Source organism: Notamacropus eugenii, chromosome 7 (genome assembly GCF_028372415.1).
Source record: "Notamacropus eugenii isolate mMacEug1 chromosome 7, mMacEug1.pri_v2, whole genome shotgun sequence".
Classification (NCBI taxonomy): Eukaryota; Metazoa; Chordata; class Mammalia; order Diprotodontia; family Macropodidae; genus Notamacropus; species Notamacropus eugenii.
In genome coordinates this window covers 31053571-31070717 of record NC_092878.1, presented here as the reverse complement: position 1 = coordinate 31070717, position 17147 = coordinate 31053571, and the positions used below count along the sequence as shown (strand labels likewise).

At 37.9% G+C, this 17147-nt stretch overlaps 1 protein-coding gene across 1 annotated transcript in view; it reads right to left on the bottom strand.

Annotated features, from left to right (window-relative positions):
- Positions 1-3219: 3219 nt before the first annotated feature.
- LOC140513808 (uncharacterized) overlaps positions 3220-17147 on the bottom strand; it is a 66675-nt gene continuing 52747 nt past the window's right edge. The window contains 2 exon segments of the mRNA XM_072623805.1: positions 3220-3747; positions 9257-9310. Coding sequence (XP_072479906.1) covers positions 3589-3747; positions 9257-9310 — 213 coding nt within the window. The 3' untranslated portion in view covers positions 3220-3588.

The window sequence follows — 17147 nt, the reverse complement described above, 5'->3', positions numbered from 1 at the left end:
TATAATTTATCTTGTCATTAAAACTTCATTGAAGCACTAATGAAGTCTTAGTGCACTCTAAACCCTTTATGTTGACTCTAGTTCTTCAAAATCATAAACTAAAATGAAAATGTAATAAGGGAAAGGGTAACTTGGTGGCTAAAATGCTCAACTAATGTAGAAAAGACCTGCCATTATGTAGAAAAGTTACATACAGCGTAATTTTAATATTATAAAATCTCATTGGCAGTAATGTCAGAGGTTACCTGCTTCAATTCTGAACTAGAATTACACACACACACACACACACACACACACACACACACACACACACACACCATTCTCACAAAGTGGTTATCCAGACTCTGTTTAAATGTACAGTGATAAACTCATGAAGAAGCATGCTATCCACTTCAGAGAAAGAACTCAGACTATCTGACAACAGACTGAAGCATGCTATTTTTCACTTTCTTTCATTCTTTTTAAAAATTTTAATCTGCTTATACAAAATGACTAATATGGAAATGTTTTACTTGATTGCACATGTATAAAGCATATGGCATTGCTCCCTGTCTCATGGAGGGGGAAGGCAAGGGAGGAAGAGAAGGACAGAATTTGGAACTCAAAACTTTAAAAAATGTTAAAAACTGTTTTAACATGTAATTATGGGAAATAAAAAAGATGGCATTGGACATGGAAAGAACCACAAAAACAAACAAACAAACATAGCGATAGAGAACCCAGTACCTTTGGAGGCAACTGGGCCACTTTTGGATAATTTTCACTCTTAAGGAGTTCTTTCTTATGTTAAGAAGATGTGTCTTATGTCAAAAGTTTCAAGAGAGGATAGTCAACGATGTTGAATGTTGCATGGAGGTCAATGAGAATGAAGTCTAAGAAAAAGCTGTTGGCTTTAGTTATTAGGTCACTGGTGACCTTTTCAGAAGATGTGGGATAGAGAGCAGTGTACTATTATCTAGATGTATTCAGTTGACTTCGTAATGAAATGGATTCAGAATTGAGAATCTCAGAATCTGAGAAATTAATGGATCAATGTCAACTGGAAGGGAAGAATCTAATGCAAGTCCCCAGGGATCTGTCCTTGGTCCTGAGTTGTTCAACTGTTTCTTCAGTGACTTGTATGAAGACAGAGTTGGAATGTTTATGAAATTTTCAGGTGATATGAATCTGGAAAGGATAAGTAATATGTTGGAGGACAATAAAAATTTAAAATTATCTCAATGGTTTAGAATAGTGGGCTAAATCCAGTTAAATTAAAAATTGTGAGGTCTTCATTTAGGTTTTTAAAAAATCAACTGTATATATACAGAATGAGGAAATGTAGCTGCACAACAGTACAGATTTTTTTTAAAAAAAGGATCTGGAAGGCTGGTCTGGGCTCTGTGGGCTGCGCTTTGCTCAGTGCCCGGTGTGATAGCCCTTTCCTGTCAGCCTTCTAGGCTGCTTTGAACTGGAAAACTCTTTCATTTTGTAGTTTTGTGGCTTCCGCTGCTCTAGAATTTGTTTAGAGTCATTTTTACAGATATTTTATGAACTTTGAGGGGAGAGTTTTTACAGGTCCATCCCTCTATTCCACCATCTTGGTTCCGCCCCTCAACAAGTATTTGTTAAGCACTTATAAATGCCATTCCTACCTCATGGCACCGGAAACTGAACAAAATACTCAAGAGACAATTTGATGGGGTCTTTGCAGAGAAGGCCTACTGCCTCCTTCATTTTCATAATGTTTCTATCAATATATCCTAGGAGTATATTAGCCTTTGGGGCTGCTTTTTCAGCCTGTTAACTCACACTAAACTCCTAGTGCACTTAAAAACAAATTACTAGATCTATTTTACATGAATTATCCAACCATGGCTTTCCTGTCCTCTACCAGTGAAGAGTGTAGTATCATATGATCATAGAATTTAATGCTGAAGGGAACCTTAAAAGTAATTGTCTAATCCCTCATTTGATGAAACAGATGCAGACAGTTTATTTGCCCCAGTTTATAAAAATATTAGTTGACAAAAATGGAATTGGAACTCAGGTGTTCTCACACCAATATTTTTAGTCCAAGTATAGGATTTTTTATTGATCCCTCTTCGACTTAAATATATTAGATTTGTACTTTTCATTGAGACCTTTTGGGACTCTATTTGGATCCAATTGATACTTTTGTATTCCATCATCCCAGATATTGGCTGAATCCAATAAGTATGCCGCATTTGCCTTCATCCAAGTCTCATAAAAATGGTGACCTACACAGGATCAAGTGTAGGTCACTAGACCTACAGCATTCTACTAGAAACTTCCCTCCAAGTTAACATTGACCCATTAATTCCCATTTTTTCCAGTCTTATCATTTACCCACTTTCAAATCTACCTGAGTATAAAGCCCATATCACTATCTATTCCCCCCAAAAAATCATGATAAATTACATCAAAAGCCTTAATTCCAAATATTTTTTGCCTCTGACATTGGTTTACTAGCATATTAATCACGTTAAAAAATGGAATATGGTGAATCTGACATCACTTGCTCTTGATAAACCAACATTGGTTCTTGGTGATCACTTCTCTTTCTTTTCTATGTTCTCATAAATATTCCTTTACTAGTGTGTGCAATAATTTTCCTGGAAATCAAACCCAAGAATTTCATTATTGAAAAAATTATCTCTCTCTTGCATATACTTCCACTGGAGAATTTTAAATCATTTAAATCATTCACTCTGTGTATCCTTTTTTCTGAACTCTTTGTATTCAGCTCTCATAAAAGAGAGTATAACTCATACTGCATTGCATTTTCTCTTATCTTTTCTACCATGAACTTTGAAGCTGAAGGATTTTACTTTATCATCAGCCTTCCTATTTGGTCAAAACTGATGAGAAGGCCAACTCCCATTTTATAGATGATGAATCAGGGAACAGGTCTACCTTGAATGAAATACATACAGAAGTGTTGCCATAAGCTCACCAAGTTACTTTCATCTCTAATGTGTTTGTGCAAATCAGTTTGTAAACTTCTGATGTTTAAACTGAAGGCAAGTTGCACATCTCTTCAGCCATCTGGGCAAGGGGAAACCTTTGCAGCTTGGTATATGAAGTCAATGAACAGCCAAGATACAGATCAAGTGAGTCTACTTACCAAGTGTATTTTTAAAGATCCTTATAAACATGGTCATCTCTAGACCGTCTTACTTATAAAGACAGAGCCAAGTGGAAAGCATCAGCTACTCATCATGAGTAAAATAATATTTATTGGGGTATAACAATGCCCAAGGGCTTGGTGAACTAAACAATCAAAATCACAGTAATAGGTATCAAACTAGAGCCCCAAATACCATTTAAACTACAACGAAAGAGTAAATTTTATGGTCTTGCTTTTTATGACTGAAGACGTATACACTAGCTATCAAAATCACTTTAATTTTCAAGCTCACTCCAGGCCTGAAACAAAATAACCCAAAAGCTCCTATTACCGTAATTTAACAGAAAGCAGAGCCATCTTTTCTTTATCTATGACAACACGATGTCATAAATACAGCTGCTTTTCATCCATAATTACATAAACAATAAACATGCTGCCATTCACTAGGGTTTTAATAGTCAATACACGTAAGCAATATTGTGATCTAATGGGCTGCATCTGTTTTCTTTAACCTTCTTCATTTTACTCATCATCCTTGTCCTCGTCAGAAAAATGAGGCACAGACTTCTTTGCCACCACGTTGTCCAGTCCCTGCCTTGCAGATAGGGGTTCACATTCTGAAAAATACATAGTTTAGTGATGTAAAAAAGGATCAGTTATGCATAACACAGGAAAACACATGGAAGCAATGTATTATGATATGCCCTATAAACTGGACCACTTTGTGATGGGCATTACTGAAGGATTCTATTGAGTGAAATATTATTTCAGGGTGCTAACTAGAATTTATGCTTCTAACTTAAACCTGTAGGATAGCTAACAACCAACCTCCCTCCCTCCCTCGCCATAATCTGGCATGCTTTATCTGTGCAAATATGAGTGCTTGAGTGAATAAGCCTTCCAATAACCTAGCTATTGATCCTTATATACAGGAAAATTCTCATGCTATGTTCCTGTGGGTGGTTTTAATTTTTTTTGGTTTATCAAATACTTTACTAGAAAAAAAATAGCTCTGTGAGACTATTAAATGAATGTTCTTCTGAGTCTAACTCCAGGTATGGATAGCAAGAAAAGTGGTCTGAGCCTCCAATCCATGATGCCAGTAAGCCTGTGAGATGCTGGTATGAACTGAAAAAGGTGATCTCATGGGAATGGTGGGAGAGCGGCTATTCAGCCTGGGCTGAGGTAGAATTCTCCTGACTCAATTTCCCCACTGACACCTGGCCGACTTTAAGCCTGACTGAATGCAAGTTGGCAATCCACTCCTACCTGGAACTGACATGAAGTTGGGGAGATATTGGTTCCCTGAAATGTTCCTACTCTTAGTGGCAATTTCCTAGAGTCAAAAGGTTTGTGAGTTTAATACCAGATCTATTCAATTATAGATTGTTGGTAGGAAAACATCCGAGGTTAAGTCTAAAATTAAGCTATTAGGCTTAGGACTTTAGACCAACAACAATAAGTTAGGGTCCTTTCATTCTTAGTAATACTGTGGAGACAATTAGGTCAAGAGCTTGTGAAGTTAGCAACTTAAATATTATTTGTGTCTCAGTTGGTTAATGTTTTAAAAAAATTCTTTTGTGATCTATATTGTAAATGCTTTAAAAAGAAGCATCACCTGACCACAAGTTGGAATTGTTTGATGTGATAGGAACTGTGTTAAAAATGAAAAATAAAATAAAATTTAAAAAATAGCTCTGAAGATTTATAAGCACACCAGAAGTGAAACTGAAATTCAAAAGCTATTGAAAAGACTTTTTTCATTGCATAAGTGATTTTTTTTCTATTCAAGTACTAAACAGTAGTGAAGTAGAGAGGCATTGTGGGAGTCTCTAGTACTCACACATATCCAGCTGGTCAAATTAAAAAGCTATACACCTTGGGAAAAGCCTGTATATCCAGTGCTGGCCTCTACAGTGTGTAACACTCTTCCCTCTGGTGGCATGTGGAATGAGTCAAAAGTTTGTCCATTGCTGCTCCAACTCACATCTATTTTGTAGCATTTGGAGTTGGAGCAAGCAATTGGAGCCTTGCAGGATAGTCTTTAGCAGGAAGTAAAATTGTTGTAAAAGCTTTTGAAGATATTTGTTTATTGAAGAGCCTTTCCAATGACCCAACAAAAATAAGAAAGGGACTTCGGGATTTTATGATTCCAGAATGATTAGTAATTCAGTTACATGTGAAACAGACTCACTGAGGCAACATTTTGCAGGGGCTTTGTGTCCAGATGGGGCTCCTTGTGGGTCAAAAAACCACATTTCCATTCTCAAAGCTTCATCTGGAGGTGCTATGCTCCCTTAGAGCACTTAACTAAGCATGCTCCCCTGAATACTAGATTGGGGGATCAGTTTTTGCATCTGACAGCTAAATGACTCAATCGTGGGAAGGTTTTCAAGCTCTCCTGCTAACACTGTATCCTTTCTTATTGGGGCTCTACTTCAAAGCAAGTTAAGAAACAGGCTCAGAAGAGAAACCAACCAACCTGGTTGAAATTTGTGGAAATTCCTGTGTGAAGGGTGATATGGGGTTCTTTTTAAGTCATTTTCTGGGAAATCTTCTTGCTAGGTGAATTTAAATACTTTTTAGACTAAATAAAGGGGAGTTCTCCAATATTAATTGAATATGTGTAAAGACTGAACAGTGAGTAAGACATTTAAGGGTTGACTGAAAAGTGTTTTACAAGTGAAAAATCTGAATGTTTGGTTGGCTTTGGATGATCACATAAAGTCTCATCTAAACCATATGCAGCACTTTGGACTAAGATGGAAGTTTAGGGAGATTACCACTGGCAATGGGTTTTTATGTGACATTTGAATGTTTCACCATCTACCCAGACCCAGGAAGTGCCATATTGAGGGGCAAGGGAGGGAAAGGTGGTGAAGGCTGGAAACAGCAAAAATAACAGGAAAGAAAAGAAAAAGAAAAGGGAATTTATTTGAATGTTTTTTAAACCACCCAAATAGTTCCACTGCAATTCAGTGCCTCCATTTGTGAGAATTTTTCAGTTCCCTATTAAAACTAGCTTTTATGACCCAGCAAATAGACTAGCAGACATAGGCTGGGAAAGCAGATTCACACTGTAAGAGACAGCATACCACAACGGGTAGTAGCACACAGTGGATTCGAAATGGGGAAGAGCAGGATTCACCAGCTATGTGACCACAAGCAAGTGACTTAATCTCTCACTTTCCTCATCTATATAATGAGGATAATAAGAACATCTCCTGCACAGGTCTGCTATGAGGCTCACATGAGATAATCTAGGGAAAGCACTTGGTAAAACCTAGGAGTGCTCTATAAATGTCAACTTTTTTATTATTTTTATGATGTGTGAGCACTGCCACTCTCTCAGATATGCCTCTGTAATAGCTGCTCAGTCTCCCTGGGATTCAACTTTTTTACCTGTAAAATGAGAATAATAGCTTGTTTCCCTCCAAGACTCACAGGGTTAGCATGAAAGAAGAGATGTGAAAAAAAAATACTAAAAGTAACTAGCATTTATGTAGCACTTTGAGGTTGCAAAGTGCTGTATATCTTATCTCATTTCAATCTCACAAGAACCCTGTGAGGTAGGAACTATTTGCTATCCCTATTTTACAAGCAAGGAAACCGAGGTGAGGCAACATGCATTTATCAAGCACCCATTATGTGCAGAGAACTTTGGCTGACACTGATTAAGTGACTTTCCCAGGGTCCCATAGCTACTAAGTACCTGAGGCAGGGTTTAAATTTGCCTCACTCTTACTCTCTGGAAACCATAATTGGTCACTATAATTCTTTGAAAACACAGAAGCACTGAAATTCAAAATATAAATTTTAAATTTGGGGATAGACAGGCAATTGATGGATAATCCTTAATAGTCTGTTCTAACTCGGAAGAACAATCAGTCCATAATTCTGTTTTTTATCTAGCACCTTTCTTCTAAAGAAATAAAGGCACTTTCATATCATATTGTCACTGAGCCAAGAAGTAAGGTGGGACAAGAATTTAACCCAATTCACAATTAAAAGCATTGAGACACAGGGAAGTTGGATTCAGCCTAGATCATGCGGTTTATATAGTTAATGGAGCCAGATCTAGCACTCAGGTCTTCATTTTCTTTTCTTTGTCTTTCTTTTGCCTGGAACAAAAATAAGAATTGGATCTCTGCTCTTGATTTTTTTTTTGTCTGGAAAGCCACAACCTATGCTAAGCTTCTTTGGGAGAAGTGTTGCTTTTAAACTAGTCCAGAATTTCTTCTTTCTGAATCATGAACTTAATGAGATGGTTAAGGTCTCTCAATCAAACTGTGAAGTCCATCTGAATACTGATTATAGGGAAGGCAACTTCTGTTACTCAAGAGGATTGAGACCCAATACTTCTGGCTTGAGGACATGATCTTTGTATGCTCCGGGAGAACCGACAGTACTTGATACCACTGGGTCACGTTGACATTCCTGGACATAAATTCTAGGCCTTTTCCATGTGAAGGAAGTTGAGGCTAAAATATAAAGCCTGGCCAAAGTTCCAAAATTTTGGTATCTAGGTTTCCCAAGGATAAGACCTAAGTAGTTACCCAGTGACATTCCCTAAGGAAGGACAGAGGGATGGTGGAATAGGGAGTAGACAAAAACTAAGGCTCTTTGCTGAATTTACTGCAGATGTTATTTATGTACCTTGAAGAATAGAGGAAATGGAAATCATGGGCTACTTCTTGGTTAATCTCCATATAATGGCCATTTACTAGCATACTTATAAGGATGTAGGGACCTAGAACTCTGCATGTTCCTCCACGGTCACTACTCCCCCAGGCCCTTTTCCTCCTCCAACTATAAGATCGCAAATGGCAATTCTCAAGTAGCAAAGACTCCTAAACCGGGTAATTTAACTCTGCCAAATAAGGTATTTTTCTATCCTTTCGATACCTTATGAGTCTCTCTTATAAATCCTATCTGTTCTTTCTCAGACTGAGGCAGAAGCTTGGAGCTTTGTGACATGGAGCTATAGGGATAAATGATGTTTCTGGACAGCCTACATAACTCTAAGGCCAGAAAAAGGAAAACTCATCAGCAGTAAGGAAATAAATTGGAGAATATTATTCAGAACAATTTGCAACTATTATCGTCTAATTCCCCAATCTCTGATAGGGCCAAACTATTTGTTTTTGTTTTTTCTGTGTTAACAATCTCCACGTGAAAAGCTTGTGCTGTTGTCCTTGGTTTGTTTTTTTTAAAATTCAACACAAAATAGGTGTTGACTTGGTAACAGCCATATTTTCATCAGATTGGAAGGGGTAATAGATAAAACTGTAAACTCTAAGGGTGGAGTGTTGGTGGGATAGCAAGGCTTCATATGTTCAACTTGCGAGCGTCAGTGCTTAAAAACAATTCATTAAAAGCTCAAGTCCATTCAGTTCCCTTCAAGAAAATGTCATAATAGTCAAAGAACACCGTAAACAGTTGAGTCCGTGTTGGATGACTAGGGTGAGGAAATAGTGTTGAAATCTTCAAACAGATACATGTGACATGTGGCAAACGAACATAGCTAAGTTAGAAAATTTGGCATAATCTGGCCAGGAAAAGGACAAGAATATGTCTAGGCAAACTGTATGAGGAAATGGCTGAATTTAGCTTCTCTAACAAAATGCTTGTATAAATTATTGTTTGAACCATGGAATTTAGCCCTTGATTTTATTGTTTCACTTAGTAAGTGTTTCATATATGTAAGCTGTCTCCTCAACCAGGCTGCATGCAAGCTTAGTACATGGAGACATACAGAAAAACAAATAGTTGGGCCCTATCAAAGGTTTGTGGGCAGAGCTCATTTTAGTGGCTTCTCTGGGATCTCCCACAGTACCTAGCACAAAATTAGGAACAGAGTAAGCACTTAATGAGTTTTCAAAGAATTGAAACTATAGTAGCTCTGAGTTTTTAATACTGTAGTCCAAAGTCTCAGCAGCCAATCAGAGAGCTGGGGATGTAGTTTCAAAGCAAGGTCCCTCTTTATGCTAGACCACTCTCCTAATTTTTCATAAATGCTTATGATGAGACTCTAAAGTTGCTTCAGAACAACCTGAGGTCTCAGCATTTGTCAACAACCCTCTTCAGATAACATAACATAGAAAAATAGTCAAGACTGTAGGTTACCCTCCTTCTCTGTCTCTGTCCACCTTTCATCTTTTCGAAAAGAAGCTTCTTGTTCTAGAGAGGGGGAAGGGAGGAGAGAAGAAACAAATGTAGAAGTATGGATCAAATTTGGTGAATGTCTATTTTAAAAGCAATACTCTGTGTTTCCTGTGGACATTTGCATACACATATTTTGGAAACAGAACTAGATGAAAAGAATGTCGTGTCAGAAAGATAAACCACAAGAGAAAAGTTAGTGGTTTTTCAGCTTTTAATAAAGTCCTTTGGAGTGCCCAGGGGCCCACGAGTGTCATCAACAATCATATAAAGAGGAAAATACATTTTAAAATACAAGCACTAGAAACCAATCTAGCACAGATCTAGTACCGCCCCATGAAATGGTTATGGTAGAAACCAGCCATCGAGGGGGCAAGGACGGGGAGAGGAGGAGAATGGTATCTCACTCCCTTTTAACAAACTGCATAAACTAAATGCTCCAGGGGTGTAGTGTTTGATTATTTGTAACAATTCTCCAAGTAAATAAATTCAACATCATGGCTTCTGCAACCAATCCATCTGTAGTTTTAAGTTAGTGCCCCCAGTAAAGATGCTAAGGAAACCATTTGGTCCATAACATTTTTAATAGAGTGAACCTTTTAAAAACTGCCAAAAAAAAACTTCTTGGCAGAAAGGAAAGTTATGTTGAGGGGAAAAAAGCTCTGTTACCACAGTTTGTATAAGTGTTTCCACATACTGCTATATTTCAAACACACAGTGGAGTCAACTAAGCTCAAGAATATAGGACACATGCTCAACAGATTTTTCTCTCGATTATGATTATAGAAGACAGAAAACTTAACCTGTGAGTGGGACGGGAGAAGGAGAATGGGGGTGTTTGTGCTGGTTGTTGTTTGGGTTAGTTTGGTTTTTTAATGAAGGGAAAATCAAGTATAAATGAGGTGATTGATCTTACTCTAAATAAGCTTCCTTAACTGTGATAAAGGAAGTGCAGCATAAAGTTTTGATGAAGTACCAACTTATTCCTTTTGAGTTGTTTGAGTACAACAATTTTTTTTTAGAAAATCATAGATGTGGAGACAAAAATGACAAGTGCCAAGAATGAGCTTTGTATTTTTCATGTTCATTAAAATCTCCCTGATTCACAATCCATATCTCTAGCCCAACCTCAACTATGCATGAAGGCTGTGCCAGGGAAGGAAAGGCAAAGAGCCGCTCCATCTGCCAAAGAGGGACATTTCTGGCTGCAATCACACTTGTCGGCTTTCTTGGGGAACAGCACAATTTAATACTTGAAGAGAGAAAAGGCAGCCATGTAGGTTGTTCCATATAGGAAAAAGTCTTTCACACTCTGGGTCTTTACTTTTGCTGCCTGAAGTTTATCTTTTCCATGGATGTATGTTATTCCCAATTCCCAGAGTGGCAATAGTGTTAACACCACCAGGCAGAATGCCACCTCAACATGAGCATTTTTATTCCCCATTACTCAAAGCAGAGTGGGACTTGTTTGGTCTGTGGCACAATATTAAATTCATTGATCATGAGTGGGTGTGGAGCCAACCTGATAGCTGATACGGCAAGATGGGGTAGCAATCAAATTTGCTGAATAAATGGAATGGGATGGAAAGAATGGAATGAAATTAAATGGAGCAGGAAAAGATTTATTAGAACAGAAAGGGATTGGATGGAGTGGAATAGGACTTAACTAAACTCTAATATCATAGAATATGATAAAGCAAAACATTTTTTGTTTTTTCTCTTCAGCAGCATTTCCTGAAACTACCTTGTTCCATGAAATTTTTATTACCAAAAACGACAGTCCCTGCTTTGACACTTGTGACCTTGGGCAAGTCATTTAACCTTGGTTTTCTTATCTGTAAGGTAAGGGAGTAGGATCAGATAACCTCTGATGTCCCTCCAAACTCAACAGCTATGGTCCTACCATTCTGGTCTTCTATAATTCACTTTGCCTGTTAGTTCTTTCCCAAATATCACTCTCTCATTCATCCCAGGTCATCAGGATATGTTCAGGCTCTGCTTCCATTCTAAGCTTCAAGAGAAACTAAGGTGGACCTAGGCAACCCTTACTTTGAGTGTTTTGTAGGCAATGGAACGGTCAGAGATAGATTGAACAGACAGACAAGAGAAAATGAAAGCTAATAAACAATCCACCTCTCCAGGAGCCAAAGTCCCTCAGGTTAAGCCAGGCTGCTTTCAATGGAGGTGGCAGGTTCCAGACTCTAACAGAGGCTTCCTATCCATCACTGAAGAGCTTAGACATCTAGTGTGCTTCAGCAGAGGTGAACGTGCACAGATGACAAAGAACCCACTTTAGGGGATACTTAACTAGAGCAGGGGTTCTAAACCAAGTTCTTAATTTGTTTATGTCATGGATTCCTTTGTCATTCTGGTGAAACTTTCTCAGAAGAATGTCTTAAATGTAAGAGACACATAGGGTTAAAAAAGGAAAGTGATTATACTGAAACACAGTTATCCAAACTATTTTTAAAATTCAGGGATTCTCAGATTTCAAACCCCTCTACGAGAGGGAATCTCCATCAGCCATGTAATTATGGGATGCTGGAACAGGCAAAAGGCAGTAAGTTTATTTCCACTGAGAGCAAATACCACAGGACATCATGGTGTCTTGCAGTCACTCTCTTAGCTGCCTTATAATGTATTTTTCAGTAAGTGAGCCTTCTAGTTCTGGAAGATTTTCCTTAGGAACACCTTCCTCTAACAGTTCAGAGCACTGCTGTCAAAAGGCATTTAGTTAAATTCTAAACTGAAATGTTAAACCTTCAACATCATCACAAATGATCATTCGGTCTTGACTTGATCAAACATGATCAACTGAGGGATGAGTGATTCAATCTCAAGCTTGGTACCACCTTGCAAAGAGCTACTTTCCCAGGATTAATGATCTGCTAGATTTATCAAATGGAATTGTACACAGTGTGGAGAAACCAAGTGCAGACAGGGTCATGGCAAGGGTATGTCCATTACCAAGAGTTAGGTACAATGGCACGAAAGTCTTAGGTTGGGAGCAACTAAATCCTGGTAGTTTTAAATACTGACTGTATAAATTGAGAGACTAGGGGTTGAGAGACTAGGTTTGGGGGGAAGTCACCCAGCCATTCCATGAACTCAGAAATAACTAAACATAGCTGTAGGTAAGGGAGTAATGGCCATTTGGAGAAGTTAAACCAAAGACAGTGCAGTGACTTTATTGGTAACTTATGTTTGCAGCACCACACAAAGGAGACTGTCCCTATCCAACTCATCTATTGTGTTCACCCAGTTGAGTTTGCTTTGTTTACTGAAAATGTTCTAGAGTCATCCAAGGTGCTGATCAAGAATACTGATGCATGCTTAGAAAGGGGAAACACTTGTCTTCCTAGGTCAGAAACTTTTTTCCTGAGAGAGTAACACTGAAGTTCAAGGATACAGAGGGGAAGAAGAGTGAAATTTGCAGGGACCAGTCATTGAGTTACTTAGCATCAGAGTGTATTGGGTGTTCATTTCTTGCAAAACAACTCTTCCCTCTTGTAGGCATGACCACCTCCCAGGAGATATCACAAGTAATGAAAAGACATAGGAATGCATTCAGGTTTTAAAGTTCTTTGGTCAATATTTACTGGATGCCTACTATATATTGAACACTGTGGAAAACTACAAAGGAGAATGAATAGTCTGTGCCTTTAATCTAATGGAAGGGACAAGACAGACATTCATGTTTAACTTAGAGATTCAGTGGAGAGTAGTGGACTTAAAAGCAAGCAAGGACCTAAGTTCCAGTCCTGATTTTACACTTACTGATTGGGCATTGACTATTGGCAAAGCACTTAATTTCTCTGAAATTTGGTCTCCTAATCTGTTTTAATGCCTGCCATACTTTCAGAGGGTTGTCATGTGACTCAAATGACATAATATATGCAGTGTTTTGCACATTCTAAACAACTATATAAATAATAATCTTTAATAAAGAACTAAAAATAGTAAGTTATTATAGAAATAATCACAATGTACATATTGGACTTATGATTTCAATTGGTATGAAGAAGTATCAGTGTGGAAACTCCTTCCACTGATTTAACTCATCTCTAACACAGCTGTCTGAGAGAGTTGCCGAGCTCACTGATTGATTGATATGTTAATGGTGTGTGTGTGTGTGTGTGTGTGTGTGTGTGTGTGTGTGTGTGTGTGTGGAAAGAGAGAGAGAGAAAGAGACAGAGAGAGAGAGATAATGAGAATATGTAGATATGTAGGTTTCAATCATACCTCTGAGACATAAGCAAGTCAATTAATGTATGTGTAGTGTGTGTTGTGTATATATACGTGTGTGTGTGTGTATGTGTGTATGTATATGTAATATACATTTATATCATTGTCCTTAGTAGGACTGCACAAGAAACAAGAAATTATGCTTTCTTGAGAACTCTAAATCTGTGAAAATACTGACTGGAGATGGTGGGACCCTACTAAAAAAAACATCACACATACTTGTGAATTTCAAGCAAATTAACTCTTAGTACCTACCAGTTACTAATAAGGCAATAAACTAAGGAAAGCTAAGTTTAAACAAATGATCACAGTTGATAAGAAACTTCTAAACATGACCTAAAGTAGTGGATTTACTAATAGTTCTTCCCTCTTATAGGGAATCCAAGTTCTAGTCTTTGGCTCTGATACATACATAGAAAACAAGTGACAGAAACAGATATACTACACATATGTGCTAATTATTCAAGGATGTGAACTACAGGCTGGGTGGTTATTAGAATGACTGAAGATAATCTAGAAAGGCTTTCTGAAAAAGATGAGCCAAATCTAGAAAGAAGGAAAGATGATGTCTTCCATCTCTCCTACTTCCCTACACCCACTAAACTTATTCTCTGCCTTGACTTAGTACTTCCTGCTCCCACCCAGATCATTGGTTCCCTTCTAACTGTTCTAGATTCGCTCTCAACTTCCCAAGGTCAACTACTTCAGTATTGCCCTCTAAAGCACTTGGACTCCTTCCTCCAAACTCAATGGGCCATTGCCTAATCTTTTCCATCCCCAGCCTCTGTTCTTTTCTACTCCTATTCCTGGACCACACAGAAAATGTAAAACTAAGTGAAACCAAACCTTTAAAGAGTAAAGAAACGACTTCCACTTTGATCCAGCCCTTGGTTCTGCTAAGTAATCTTTTTTTATCCCTCTCATATCTCCCTTATATACTCCCCAGTGCCAAGTGAAGACCTATTTTTTTCTTAAGCTACCAATTCTTCTTCCCCACCCTCCATCTCCTTTATTCAATTTTCTTTTTCATTTTCTGTCTTGTTAATTCCTTTGTCAATGTCTTTCCTTTCCTCCCCTTATCTCTATTTCCATTGCCATCACCTTAAACCCTGCTCATTGTATACCTATGATGGCATAGGGCTTTTCTGAAGCTATCCTGGAAGAAAGGGAAGGATTAAAGATGGCGTAGGACCACCACTACTATAGCAGATTGGGGAGATGATCATTTCACCTTTGAGCTTCAATATTCAGATGTGTAAAACAGGTTCTGCCTCACACTGACGGTGGAGCTTCCCATTAGATTGTGAGTTCTTTGAGCATATGCGCAGATAGGAGAAATTATAGTAAAATATCGCAAAAAAATTTTTTAATTACAAAAAAAATTCTTGTATCAATTGATACACCAAGAAAGACATAATCACTGTCTTCAAGAACTTGGACTATCATAAAAAAAGGAAATAAACTTTTTCTGCTTGAACTTAGGTAGCAAAGTTTAGAATTATCGAGACAGATTTTGACTGCATATAAAAGAATACTTCTTAATAATCAGAGCTGTCCACAAATAGAAGAAATGTCCTTGGAAGATTGTATGTTCTTGGTCAAGAGACATCTTCAAGTGAAGCTTTGAAATTCGCATATTGGGAGTGCTATAGAGTAGGCTCTTGGACACAAGACTAAATGTGTCATAGTAGATGACTTATGAGGTCTCTTCCAACTGAGATTCTGTGGTTTGTCTATGATTTTAAAATTGCCTCCTAGCTGACATTAGCTGCCAGACTGATCTTAATAAAGAGCACTTGTATTATATCAGTCTCTTCTTCAAGAGCCTACAATGTTTCTTTGTTTTTCTTTCACATCAAGTCTAAATTCCTTGAATACTGGATTTGGAGTCAGAATCCCTGGTTTCAAATTCAACCTCTGTCATTTGTTAAGTGGGTAACCTTGGGCAAGTCACTTCACATCTCTGGGCTGCAGTTTCCTCATCTGTAAAATTAGGGGATCCAGACTAGATGACTTCAAGATGTATTACAGTTCCAAATAGATATTTCTATGATCCTTTTTAAAGATCTTCCATAATTTAATCCCAACCTACCAATCCAAATTTATTTCCCACCACTCCCAAATACAAATGCTCCATTTTAATTAGCTAATTGCCCTGATTATACTCTTTCCTTTCTGAATTCTCTCCTACCACTTTTTTCCAAATCCTACCTATACTCAAGACACAGCTCACATCCAAGCTAAAGAAGCATAGTAGCATAGTAGAAAGAGCTCTGGACTTGGGAATCACAAAGCATTGGACCATGAAATCCATGGATTTAGAGCTAGAAGAGAATTTAAGAGGCCATTTAGTCCAACTCCCTCCTTTTACAGATGAGGAAATTGAAGTTCAAAGTTAAATGACTCACCCAAGGTCACACAGGTAGTAAGTAGCAGAGTTCAGTTTTGAACACAAGTCCTCATGGAATGCTGACTGAGGGGAACAGTAGGACAATTAAGGAAGGAGAGACGGAAAAATGCATTTATTAAACATCTAATATGTGCCAGGCACTGTGCTAGGTACTTTATAAACAGCTCATTTGAGCTTACAAGAATCCTGGGAGGTAGGTGCTATTGTTAAATCCATTTTACAGTTGAGGAAACTGAGGCTGGCAGAGGTTTAGTGGCTTGTCCAGAGTCACATAGCTAATAAATGTGCAAGATCACATTTGAATTCAGGTCTTCCATACTCCAGGTCTAGAACTTTATCCACTGCACCATCTAGCTGCCTAAGTTGTAACAAAAGTAGGTGATATGAAATAATTCAGGAAAGGTAGGTTGACTCAAGATTTTAAAGGGCTTTAAATGCTAGGATGAGGAGTTTATAATTCATCTTATAGTCAATGCAGTGTCACCAAGGATTTTGGAGCAGAATTGGCGTTGAGGGAAAGGTGTACCTGTGTCTACAGAAAATTGTTTTTCCCGCTGTGTGAAGAATGAATTGAAGAGAGGTGAAGATGAAATCAATGTTAGGACCAATTAGGATGCTAATATAATAGTCCAGCTAAGAGATGCTAAGGGTCTGAACTAAGGTAGAGGTTATTTGAGTAAAGAGAAGGAGAAGGATATGAGAGATGATGTAGAGGGAATATTGACAAGTTTGGTGACTGATAAGATTGGTGAAAGACAAGAATAAGTCTAAGATGACACCTGGGTGACTTGGGGAATGACAATGTCCTCAACAGAAACAGAGAAGTTTGGAAACAGGTCAAGAACAAGGATCAAAATGATCAATTCTGTTTTGGAAACCCCGAGTTTGAGATGCCATTAGGAAAGCTAGGTGACATCAAGCAGGCAGCTATCAGGGTCAGAGTGGAATTCAGGCATTAGGGTTAGATACATAAATTTCATTAAGAAACCATCAGCATAAGGCTGATAATTGAAGCAACCAAGAGGAGCAGATGCAATCACTCTCCAGAGTCCTACAATGATGGCAGATAGGGTCCACCTAGTCTCTAATAGAGAGAATGGCAAATGTAATAACATTAAATTTAATATAGGTAAATATAAAGCCTTGCAATTGGGTTCATAAAATCAACTTCTAAAATGTAAGATAGAGGAGAGTGTCATC